The sequence below is a fragment of the Sciurus vulgaris genome, assembly GCF_902686455.1.
Source record: "Sciurus vulgaris genome assembly, chromosome: 4".
NCBI lineage: Eukaryota > Metazoa > Chordata > Mammalia > Rodentia > Sciuridae > Sciurus > Sciurus vulgaris.
This window is the reverse complement of record NC_136464.1, coordinates 22,864,257-22,876,584: the sequence shown is the minus strand read 5'-3', so window position 1 is coordinate 22,876,584 and position 12,328 is coordinate 22,864,257. Positions and strand designations below refer to the sequence as shown.

The window sequence follows — 12,328 nt, the reverse complement described above, 5'->3', positions numbered from 1 at the left end:
CTAAATTGGACAGTAGTAGGGGTGGGTGGTGTGCCAGCTTCCTGTGAGAAGCACCATCAACAGTTTCCTGAAAGTAGCTTCCATGAAAACCTAGTGATTGGATTGTGGTTTGAGGACTAAAAAAGAAAAAAAAAAAAAAGTGTTGGAGGAGTGCTACCTATCATATAAGCAGATGCTGGGTTTCTAGAATAAAAAAATATTAATCTGCTGACCTCCCATGACAACTCCTCACAAACATTTCTTTCCCATCTTTTCTTAATTAGCTTTAAAATCAAAATTCATTTAATTCCCTGCATGGTGGAGGGCAGACTAAAGTCTAGCATAAGAATTATTCTTAATAAGATCAGTTGAGAATTTTGTGTTATATTAAAATTAAAAACAAACAAAAAAAGGAGACAGAGAAGGAAGTTGTTCAGTGTTTTCATGGTCTCTACCAGCTTTGGGGCAATTAGCATTGAATTCTCCTTTCCCACTGTCGACAGTGGACCTCAGCAGGCTATATCTGCACAGAATAAAGGGCTTCTTCGGTACTCTTGTGTCAGCAGTGGGTGTGAGAGCTTCTCTCCCTATCAGGCTTGCAGCAGGTCCTGGTGTAGGAGAGCTCTCCTTCCCACACGTGCACAGCTAGGTCTCCAGTTAGGGCCAAAACTCAGTTCCAGAAAAGAAACACATTTTTACCAAAATGAGGTGCATTACGTTGGAAAAGCAAAGCCACCAAGGGAAGGCACCTCTGGGAAGAAGGTGCAGCTGCCCTGTCCAGGGCAGTTCATCTGGGTGCCCTATGGGGAGGGATGCTTTGGGTCTCATCCCTACTGCCTCACTGTCATTTGGAAGTGGTTTATCTTCTGAGAATGGAATGAGCTCAAAACTGGCACAGACCATGCAGCCTGGAGTGCAGGAAAGAAAAAGGACTCAAGGGATGAGAAGGCCTTGGATTTTGCCTCTCTGGGGCCTCTCTGGGAAGCAGGTAGAGGAGACTGGAGGAAGCTACTTCCCCTGTGGCATCCTCTCTAGTCTCATCTGCAAAAGGAAGCACTAGAAGTAAATGAGGATTAGGGTCTCCACTGGCTTTAAATTATTAGATAATTATTAAATAAATAATTAAATAATGAATTATTAAAATTATTTCTGACTCTTGAGCACAAGGAATATTTAGGGAAAATATAAAAGATGAGGCTGACCGAAAGAAAGGGCCATGTCTGATTTAGGGTGAAGCCACTCTGTGTGTGTGTGTGCGTGCGCGCGTGCGCGCACATGCGCGCATGTGTGTTTATGTGGCCGTGGGGAGGGGACTGTCATGGATGTGGGTTGCTTTTCCTGGATGCAGGTTGCCTCTCTGTAACGAGATACTTAACACAGACTGCCTGCTGGCCTGAAGCTGGGTGTCCCCCCCGAACTCTTGTGTTCATAAGCCAGATTCCCCTCTCCTTGGCTGAGCTTCTGTGGCCACCCCTATTCAGAAGGCAGACTCACCTCCGTGTTGTTTCCGTACCACCACACGTAAGTGAGGGTGCCCACTTGGCTGGGCCACAGCACCGCAGTCGCATTGACCTCTTTGTTCTTTGTGGTGACAAAGGGAAGAGACAGGTGTACATGCTCCAGGGGACCTGAGACACAAGAGAAAGAAGGGCCATGGAGAGGGAAGAGCTTCCGCTGCTCCGCCTTCCCTGCTGTGAAAGAACAGAACACATATTTCCTCAGAAGCCTCCAAAACATCACAGCCACCTTCACTAAAAGAAGTGCCTGGTGCTTTTGCTACTTTGGGGAAAAGAAATATATTGCAAACAATTTCATCTTGTCATTTTGTATTTACAGATCTCATTGCTGGGTCTAAAACGTGAGTTATGGATGTGTGAAAGTTAAAAAATTTACAAGTAGTTTATGAAGTCCTTAAAATGAACAGACATAAGATTTCACAGGGAGATGCAAGCTCTCTCCAAGAGATTATATCCCTGGTGATAAACCAGAATCATGGGAACCTTCCTAGAATCATATTGGGGAGAGGAGTACACAAATCCCCAAGTCATTCCACAAGTCATTTTTCTTCATTATTTCTGCATTTCAAAGGTCTGTGTAGGGATGTGTGTGTGTCTGTGTTTATGTGTGCATGTGTGTGCACATGAGTGTGAAGCTGCCCTGGAAGCAAGGAACATACTATATTTGGGGTTCGGTTAGGCTTGCCCAGGTAAGAGACACTCATGAGGGGTCTGCCAATGTGCTCCAGGCTTTAGAACATGCCCTTTGTTCTTGCTCTCATTGATTATGCAAATCTTGCTCTTGGTAGTCACTCTTTTCCCCAGCAGGCATGCCTTCCCCCTCTGCCCGCTGGTGCTTATACACCTTTCTCATGGCCTCATCAGCCTTCAAGTTTCACTTCCAGAATTCATTCCCTTTTCTGCAGTTCAAAGGTCTGTGTAGGGATGTGTGTGTGTGTGTGTGTGTGTCTGTGTTTGTGTGTGCATGTGTGTGCACATGAGTGTGAAACTGCCCTGGAAGCAAGGAACACACTATATTTGGGGCTCAGTTAGGCTTGCCCAGGTAAGAGATGCTCCCCTTGACTCATCTGACCTGAGCAAAAAGAATCAGAAGATGGGGACTGGTTCAGCTGTGCTAGAAATCCATTGATATTTTTTTTTTAAGTCAGAGAAAATCAGAGTAAGACCAATGTCTGTGTGCCATTGTGTCAATGATAAATATGGCACCTTGTTAGGGAGTCATGGCCATTCAATCAATAGTTCTTGAGTACTTGTCATGGTTAAGATATGGGGTATCCCCCAAAAGCTCATGTGTGAGACAAAGCAAGAATTGTTCAGATGTGGAATGGCAGAATGGAGAGATACAATCTAATCAGTGTAGTCATCCACTGATATAGAACTGGAAACTCTGGGCAGGTAGGGTAAGGTTGGAGGAGCTAGGGGTGAGCGTTTGGGATTTATATTTTGTGCCTGGGGAGTCAAGATCTTTCTGCATTCTTGTTGCCAGATCCTGAGCTGCTTTCCTCTGCCATGCCCTTCTGTCATGATGTCCTGGCTAATCTTGGGTGCAGAGCTATGAAACCAGCAGTCTATGGACTGAGACCTCTGAAACCATGAGCTCCAAATAAACTTCCTCTCCTCATCATTGTTCTTGCCAGGTCCTTTGGTCACAGTGATGAAAAAGCTGACTAAAGAGTACAGGTAGGTATTGAATACTATCTTCCGTCCCAGAGATAATTGGTGCTTTACAAGCTTAGGTATTTTTAAGGGAAGAAGGCATTTGAAACATAAGCAGGGAGAGGAGATGAAGGGCTAATTTTGGTGGAGTGGTAAAAGAAGGCTTCTCAGAAGAAATGACATTGAAACTGTGGCCTGGATAGAGTGAAAGATTAAACCAAGTGTCTATTTGTGATGCTCCAGTGTAAAGACCTCGAGGAGATGTACTTTCCATGTTGACCAAAGAATAAGGAAGCCAGAACAGTCACAGTGAGAAATGGAAGGAAACATGCAGCCAAGCATGTCTAAGAGGGTTCAAGGACACACAGCACAGTGGCCGTGTAGGCCCTCAGTACATTTATATGGGCTTGTATAAATTTATGCTTGCAGTTATATATATTATACCTGCATATAACTGTGACATTTTTCAGATTTCCGTGGCCTCTTGTATTCATCTACTTTTCATGGGTATGAACTACTTGGTTTTTGCTGTCCAGAACCCTACCCATTAAGCATCTCTGTTCTGCACAGAGGATGAGCCTGCCCTAAAGGAGCCACAGAGTAAAATTCCACCCTGTGTAAGTCCCTGGTTGGTTGGCTGCGTTCAATAAAGTTGAGCAAATTGGTAGATGCTGCTCTATCATACAGGTGCCTGCGATGCACAAAAGGGACAGCAGGTGGAGCTGTATCACTCCATATGAATATTCCTGGCAAGATGGTTGAGAGAATTCAAAATGACTCGGGTGAATTGGGTTTCCCTATTTTCTTGTATAGCTTTCCCGTGCTGCAGGAAACAGCTTACATCTGTGAGACTGAACATTGTGTGTGTGTGTGTGTGTGTGTGTGTGTGTGTGTGTGTGCTGACTGCTCTGATCTGCCTCAAGCATTTACGTCCTGAAGACTTCTGGCCACTTAATTAAATATTGCAAATACGTCATTCTTACTTGTCTGAATTGATTTTTTTAAAAAGTCATCAGAAGAAGTAAAAGGGATTTGAACTATAAAGATGATATACAAAAACAGACTTTCTCAAACTTCAGTGGATATAAGAAGCAAACAAATCTGTTCAAAGCATGGTGTGAAAGCACATTTCCAATTATCATTCAACCACACTTTACAAAACCGTGCTCTGATTCGCTGGTCAATGTAATGGATATTTGTAAAGCAACATATTTTTTCAAGCCATAGGGATCATTTTACCCTAAGGTGGGACCAGAGAGACCTCTGAAACTTGTTCCTATGTAAGGGAGCAGTTAAGGAGATGCTTGGAGGAAGAACTAGAACATCCACCTCATCTTTTTTCACCTCCCATCCTGCAAGTTTGCAATCTTCAATTTTTTTTTTTTTTTTTCAAGATGGCTGTTGATAGGGCAGTTTTCTGAGCAGAAATCTGCATGCCCTTTCTGCCCCATCCAGCTGAAGCCAATGCTGGCTGCATCACGTGTCTCATTAGTTTGCAAAATAGCAGAGCACAGTGAATACTATCCCCCAAGGAATTTCCAACTGTCAGCCTTCAACAGATTACCCAGCACTCTGTGAGAGTGGCTGGCCCACTCCTGCACGCATTAAAGCAGGAACATGAGCTCCATTTGTTTCTGATGACCTTTGCAAACCCATATTGAAAAACCTCTGATTTGGAATAAAATCACCTTTCTGTACTGGAGAGCGGAGAGAATGTGTATGTAAGACAAGAAATGGGTTTTCTGGGGTTGCTTGACAGGGAGTCAGTGGGGCAGGGGCCGAGGGGAGGCTTAGCAAGCTAAGAATTGTGGCTAGTTCTGTAGCTCAGAAACTACCAAGTCCAAAGGCACATGCTACTTTAAGATGATGGAAAACCAAATTTTATTAGTTGACAGGGTGCTGCATATTTTGCTTGATGGATCCTTTGAGAACAAGATGTGCTTCCATTTGACAGAGGAGAAAATCTAGGTTCGGTGAGAGAGAGGAATATACCTAGGATTTGGACTTAATCAGCATGCCATCCTGTTCTCTCACAAAGCCAGCTCTGTCCCCACTTGGCACTTAGGCACCAAAAGTCACTCACTACATCTCCCAGGCATTAGAAGCTTGAGAGCATGACTCAATGCTACTCTTACTGTGATTTCCTTTTATTGTAAAATGGTGCCCAAATTATACAGCTTCTCCAATTCTTGTTTTCTCTATCTGAAAGGAGGGGACTAAGTCATCTATTATAGTACAGTTGTGAAGACAGACAAAGTAAGTTTAAGGGCATAGTAAAACACACCGGGCCCTTCAGGAGAGGTGCGGAGCTAACATGTCAGAACCCGTGGACATTGCTGTGGTGTGGACATTAGGTGAAGGTGAGCTGCAAAGAGCTTTAAATGTGATCCTGCTTTAACACAATCAGTACAAAAGAGTGAATTCTCATCCCTAAGACCAGGCTCAGAAAAGGGTTCCATTAATATGAAGAGGCAGGCTTACCCAACCACTTCACCCAAGAGGAAGGAGTCTGAAAGATTAAAATCAGAACGCAAACATTCAATCACAAATCATCTCCTGCTGTTTTATCTGATCAACCAGGTTGATGGAATGAAAAATAAAAAATTGCAGAGGAACAAAGACACTCATTTCTCTTAGAAGCCACAGGCTCCAGCAGTCCTTAATCTTGAGCAGAGGCAAACTGTCTGCTGTTTACCTTCCCAGAATTTAGGAAACTGGGGAGGGTCCTTGCAGAGAAGCAGTGGATCCCATGAGGGATCCGATCAGGTATAGGAATGAGAAACAGTGCACAGGGTGACAGGGAGGTTGAGCCATGGAGGGCTCAATGGGAGGGCCCGAGAAGCTAAGATCAGAGCCACTCCTGAATTCTAAACCCAGAACTGCGCATGGCTGGGGAGAGGTAGGTGCATAATAAATATGTGAGATGTGAACTGCAGCTACAGTTCCCCAGGAGGGTAGCTGGGTCAGAGAAATCCCCTCACAGAACAAGTCGTGGGAAAGGAGAAGCTGCTAGAGAGGCCACCATTCTCAGCAAATGCACTGTTATATGTGTTGCAAGTCATTTTTGTCACTAATAATTAACATGTGCTTGTGGTGTACCTTAAAGATTTTTAGATTGTTCTCATGCTATCTTCCTTGTACTCCCCTCAGCACTGATGGATGGGGTGTTGTGTCTTAAACTACGTGGGAAGGTGGGGAACCTATGCTATGTGTCTTGAACCTAAGTAGCTGTCTAGCAAGCACACTGCTTCCAACCTAATGCTCGGTTTCTTCAGGATGTCTGCAGAGGTGCGGAGAGAGAGAATCCGCGGACGGAGACAATTCCTGCAGCCTCTAGCCACCTTTCACAGGGACCCTAACTTTAAAGATTAAGAGCTGCAATTCCCGAGACAGGTAGGCCTGAGTCTGGAGCCTGGCTCTGCTGGGTAGTAAGTCTGCTACCTCAGACAAGTCACTTTAGCAATCTGGTCCTTTGTAAAGCAGGGTTTCTCACGGCTCCTACTTCATAGGACTATTTTGAGAAATGTGATAATACCCACGAAGAGCTTTTAGTGCAAAGCTTGGCTGGCATACAGGGCAAGAGCTTAATAAAGGGTAGCCAAATTGGAGGAGATAGTGTTAGTCAAATGGGAACCATGTCTAACTCGGTTTAGACCCAAAGAAGGGAGCGTGTGCCTCCTCAGAGCACCTCAGCCACGAGTTTTCAATAGATACAGATCAAAAAGGACTAATATATTTGGAGTCCTCAGCAACCACAGAACCTCTTGGGTATCCCTCAATAGTCTTGTCCTTTCATGTAGCTTTATTATTAATATTATTATTATTACTACTTATTATTATTATTTAAAGAAAGGAACCTAGTTGGTACTTTCTTTACTCAATTTTGTTCCTTGGGTAAGGTGCAAGGGAGAGATAGAGTGTCCTGTGTTATTACTACTCTTGCTCTGGAACTCGAAATTTGAACTAAGCCACTCATATAAAGAAATTAATTTAAATTAAACTATTTTTCTAGTTACCAGAATGAGTTCGAGGACAGTAGTGGACACCTTCACACATATGATATTTATGACACACAACTTATCCAACATAATTTAGTTGTTATCTCTTCCTATCCACTCATGACTTCAGATTCCTCAATGGAAGAAAGCTTCAGCATGTCTTGGAACTCTTTCCTAGAGCAGCTTCCTTGACACTGAACACACTCTTTCCCCCTAGATCACCTTCTCTCGAATACAAGGCCATCCTTAGAAGCCCAGGAATCACATTAAAAAGAAAGAAAAAAAAAAAAAACCCAATCCCCCCAAAATAAAACAAGAGTGAAAATTTTAAAAGGTAAGACATAACTTGGAAAACAAAAACAGTGGGTAGGAATCCTTTTGCTTGTGCTAATTGAATTGAACTGTGCATTGGCAGTGATTCCAACCGTTTGTAACCAAAGAGCTGGTGGTGGGGGCAACTCATGCCATGTTTCCACCGAGAAGTTCTGCAAATTGCTCAGGTCCAGGCCCAGATGCAGGCGCTGTATCTCTGGGGTACCTGGAAGATATAATCTCACTGCAGTAACAATCGGAAGCAATTCAGAGTCCAAGACTGCTCAGATTCCCCTTGTGGATTTTCTTCTTACTCTCTCTCTGCTTTGCTCTCTTCCTTTCTTATTTCCTTTTCCCCCTCAGCTAAAATGCAACTCCTGTGTTTCTTCTGGATAAGAAAGGCGGGATTAAATTTTAAAAGGACACAAATTTAAGCTATGTCAAAGCCAACAACAGTAATAACATACAAGTTACATGTAAGTACAGGACGGCGCTGTCAGACCCCAGACTGTTGTCCACCTGCACGGTCACTCGGAAAATGCCCACGTTCTGATAGACGTGTTTGATCCCATCTTCCATGGAGCTGAGGTTGACGTAAGACACTGCAATGCCATCGCCAAAGTCCACTTGGATAAGTGTCCGCTGGACATCACCCTGCAAAAGAGCCCAGTGTCAGCAGGAAGGGAGTCAGAGCTTGGCTGCTTTTGTCTAGGGCTCCGGGGTTTCTTTGGTCCTGACTCCCTCCAACAACCGGGAACGTCCGTCTGTTTTGATAGAATCCCTCTGACATTCCCTGGCAGGCAGAAATTTGCTAAGATGGATACTCTCCAAATATGAAGGGCACCAACTACTAAAATTTCGAAGTTTTAGAGATAAACAGTGTTTGATTATCAGGTTCAATTTTTTTTTCATGTGTTTTTTTTTTATTGTAAACAAATGGGATACATGTTGTTTCTCTGTTTGCACATGGCGTAAAGGCATACCATTTGTGTAAACATAAATTTACATAGAGTACTGTTGTTTGATTCATTCTGTTATTTTTCCCTTCCCCCCACCCCTCCCACCCCTCTTTACCCTCTATACAGTACTTCCTTCCTCCATACTTGCCCCCCTCCCTAACCCTAACTCTAACCCTAACACTAACCCTTCCCTCCCCCCCCATTATGTGTCATCCTCCACTTATTAGCGATATCATTCGTCCTTTGGCTTTTTGAGATTGGCTTATCTCACTTAGCATGATATTCTCCAATTTCATCAATTTGATATCTAATTACTCAGAAGGCTTTGTTAACAGTCTTATCACACACATCAATAAAAATGGCCCACAGGCAGCTTCAAAAATTCAACCTACCTGTTGTGGTCACCAAGTACCTCCTGCATGTCCTGGGTCACCCTCTTTATTTCTGGTTCCCTAACCAGGCTGGAGAAAGGGTAGAGGACAACCTGCCTGAGAGAACACTACACTATTACTTAAAATCATAACAGTGAATTCTCTTAGAATGCAGGATTTTGTACTATGAAATGGTCTCATTTTACTCTTCACAGAATCTGAGTCTGGACAAAAGAACAGGCGAATTTCAAACACATTATAGATGAAGAATCTGAAGTCTATAGAGGTTTCCTAATTCACTCAAGGTTAACACAACTAGTAACTGGTTGTCCTGGGATTCTGACCTGGTCCTCTGGACTTTGGTTCACCCATTCAATAGACCACCATGAGTTAACCATTGAAGACCCCCCAAGGCTTGACTCCTAGTGTGCTATTAACAAGCTGGATGACCTCAAACACATCATTCAGCCTGCTTTGGTTTCAGTTACCAAATCTATGAAATGGACACAATAATACCTTACCATCTTAACTCAAAAGATTCTTAAAAATATGTAGGTAATTAGTAATCTATAAAATGCTACACAAAAATAAATGACTATAAAAATAACACAGCTATAAAAGACCTACAATATTTCTACAAAGCTTGACCAGAATTATATGATTCTAAATCTCCCATGAGCAGCCAGGAGAAGGTAAAGTCTCTATTCCAAAATTCCAGAGCTGTTTAGTTTTTCAAGGAGCAAAGTTGTTAGACCCAACTGGCAAAAATAAAACAACAACAACAACAACAACACATTTCCTTCACACAGTTCATCCTAATGAATCTTTTTTTTTTTTTTTGATAGTCTTTCCCATTTTCAGGTAAAAAATAAAAGAGGAAAAGAAATACCTTTAAACTGGAAATGTATTTTTGATTAAGTACGGTTTATATGGTATCCTATTTTTTGAAAAGGCCAAGTTTAAAATGCTGACATTTAAAGAATTAATTCACAGGAAAAGCAAAAGCAGTTCAGATGCTATGAATCGGTGTGACCTACTCCTCTGATCTATGCCCAGCCGAGCACTGTCCAGGGGCTTGGTGAGCAGCTAACACTCAGTGAGAACCTTGCCCAGCTCTCAGCAGACTCACAGGCCAAAGTCCTCCTCTGGGGTAGGAAAAGAAACTCGACTCCACATGAGAAGGCAGACATCCACAAGCTCGGGCATTGTGCAATTACTTGAATTCCCTCTACTCATAAATATAAATGTCAACTCTTCCCGCTAACTTGTCCTTCACTTGGGCAACCAGAGTGGACTGATGAATCTGTCATTCTGTTTCTGGTGAGTTTCCATTTCCAGGTTGTCTGCTTTTTCTAACAGAGTGGCTGGGAAGCCATCCCTCAGTGTGCACCTGGGGGAAGAGATCACCTTTGGGAACAAGGGTCTGGGGTAAATATCAGGGGTAGATGGAGTTCTCTGGGGACTGAGACAAGCGGTAGAGTGGGACAGGGGAGAGAAGGCTTTGTGGGGACATAGAGAGCATCAGGCAGGGTCATCATTGACGAGAGAGCAGAGGGGAGATTCCCACCTGTAGGCAACACTGCTTCATTCTCCCAGTGGGGCGGGGGTGGCAGGTGAGAGCAGCTACCCACAGAACTGGCAAGAGGAAAATGTTAGCCGCTATCACTTTAGTCTACCTTGCCTTGAACTTCCAGTTGGGTATTCATTATTTTCCTTTAGTTGACCTTGATTTAGACCTCCTGTCAGCTACATAAAATCCCTCCCAGTTATGTCTGAATTTCATGTGGTTCTTTGGCTTGATACTATTCGGACATCTCGACTCACAATGAAGTTCTCTATACATACAATAGATGAAAGAAGGGAGTTACTCAGTGTTTACATGAGTGTATCAGTAAGCCTCTCTAATGGAAATTTTTAAAATATTTTGCAATGTTGAGGCTCAAATACCACCCAAGACCACTGCAGTCAGGTTTTTAGAAGATCCATTTATCTATCTAGACGTATGGTACATACGTCTAGATAGATATATATCTTACCTTAATATACATCATATCACCTAAACACACACACACACACACACACACACACACACACACACACACGTTTTTCAGGGAGGTAAATAATAACCAAATTAACAACGCCAACATCTTCTGGGATTTCATGAGCTTACACATCATTAGTGAGATAGATGCACTTTAAATAATCACACCAGTAAGAAAATGGCATGGGGGGGTGTCCCAGGGCATGGTCAGCATGTGCGGTCAGGAGAGTTGGGAAGCTGACCTACTGGGAACTTCAAGAAAGTCTAAGAAAATGAACTAAGAAAACCTGAAGGCAGAAAATAAATTAGCCAAAGGAAGAAAGTGAGTGAGGTGGGAGGTGAGGGAGTCCAGGCAATGGGAACAGAGAGAAACTGACGTGCAAGGGCCCCGTGGCACCTGGGAGATGGTCCTATGGAAACAGGTGAGGGAGACAGAAGAAGAAAAAGAGACGACAAGATCATGTTGTAAAATGAGGCAGACAAAGGCCTGTGGGAACCTGTGGGCCCAATTTCTGAATCTGATCTTTCTTTTAAGAGCAAAGGGGAGCCGTTAAAGTGTGCCAAGTAGGAGTTTGGGGTAAGATGACATGATGGTACGTGATCTCTCTGGCTACCAGTGAGAGAGGTCCAGGTATGCTGGGAAGCTCATGAGTGGGTCATTCAGTGTAGATGATGGCAGACTGAAAGAAAGAGCTGCCTCATGAAGTTTTACGCATCTCTCTGAAAATTAACTCCAATACAGCTTATTGGTATTGTAATCAGTTATTCTAAGCATTTGACAGCAGCATCTCTTATAGATAGACATGATAGATGTTGCTCTGGATGTTGACACCCAACTACTACCCAAGAACCACCTGTTTCAGGGCATCTGGGAGATGCTCGGTCCTGTTGCAGACCTAGAAGGTCCCCAGTTGATGTGGGCTGCACTCAGGGTTGAGATCCTCTGGTTCAGACTGATGAATGGCAGGCTTTCTTGTGATTGAATTCATCCAAAGATGAATATGAGACAGCACAAATAGATGCTATTCTTATTACATTTTAATGTGATTGATAAAATTTCATCAGGTGTTTTAGGATTCTAAGTGCTAAAGGTGCATTAATAAAGCCAGGAATGGAAGGACTGAACTCACTGTTGATGGACAACAGCGCAGGCACTTATAGAAGTTCCAAGATATGTACAGTCAAGATTTGCTGCCTTCTCTAGGACAATGAGTTGCTGGCTGATACCATAGTCATTTGTGAACTCCTCAGAGCTGGATGTGTTCTGTTAATGGCTGGATTCTAGGTCCCTAACAAAATGCCTGCAGATAATTCTTTTTTGTTGAATGTAGTTTGAATACTGTGCATTTATAATGTGTTTATCAAAAAATTTTTAACATATTATCTCATTTAGCTGTTAGGATAACTGAGATTGAAAGGACAGATGCAATTTCTATTTGATATGCTAGGAAAACTGGGCAAGGATATGTTAAGTAAAATTCCTAGAGTCACACAG

The 12,328-nt window shown here is 43.0% G+C and overlaps 1 protein-coding gene across 8 annotated transcripts in view; it reads right to left on the bottom strand.

Moving 5' to 3' along the window:
• The window catches only part of SORCS1 (sortilin related VPS10 domain containing receptor 1), a 469,944-nt gene that overhangs the window by 37,532 nt on the left and 420,084 nt on the right, over positions 1-12,328 (bottom strand). For all 8 annotated transcript variants that reach the window (XM_079136908.1, XM_079136906.1, XM_079136907.1 and 5 more), the window contains exons 19-20: positions 7,930-8,116; positions 1,474-1,607 (exon numbers count right to left, since the gene is read on the bottom strand). In XM_079136908.1, the coding sequence (XP_078993034.1) occupies positions 1,474-1,607; positions 7,930-8,116 (321 nt within the window). The remainder of the gene's footprint in view (positions 1-1,473; positions 1,608-7,929; positions 8,117-12,328) is intronic.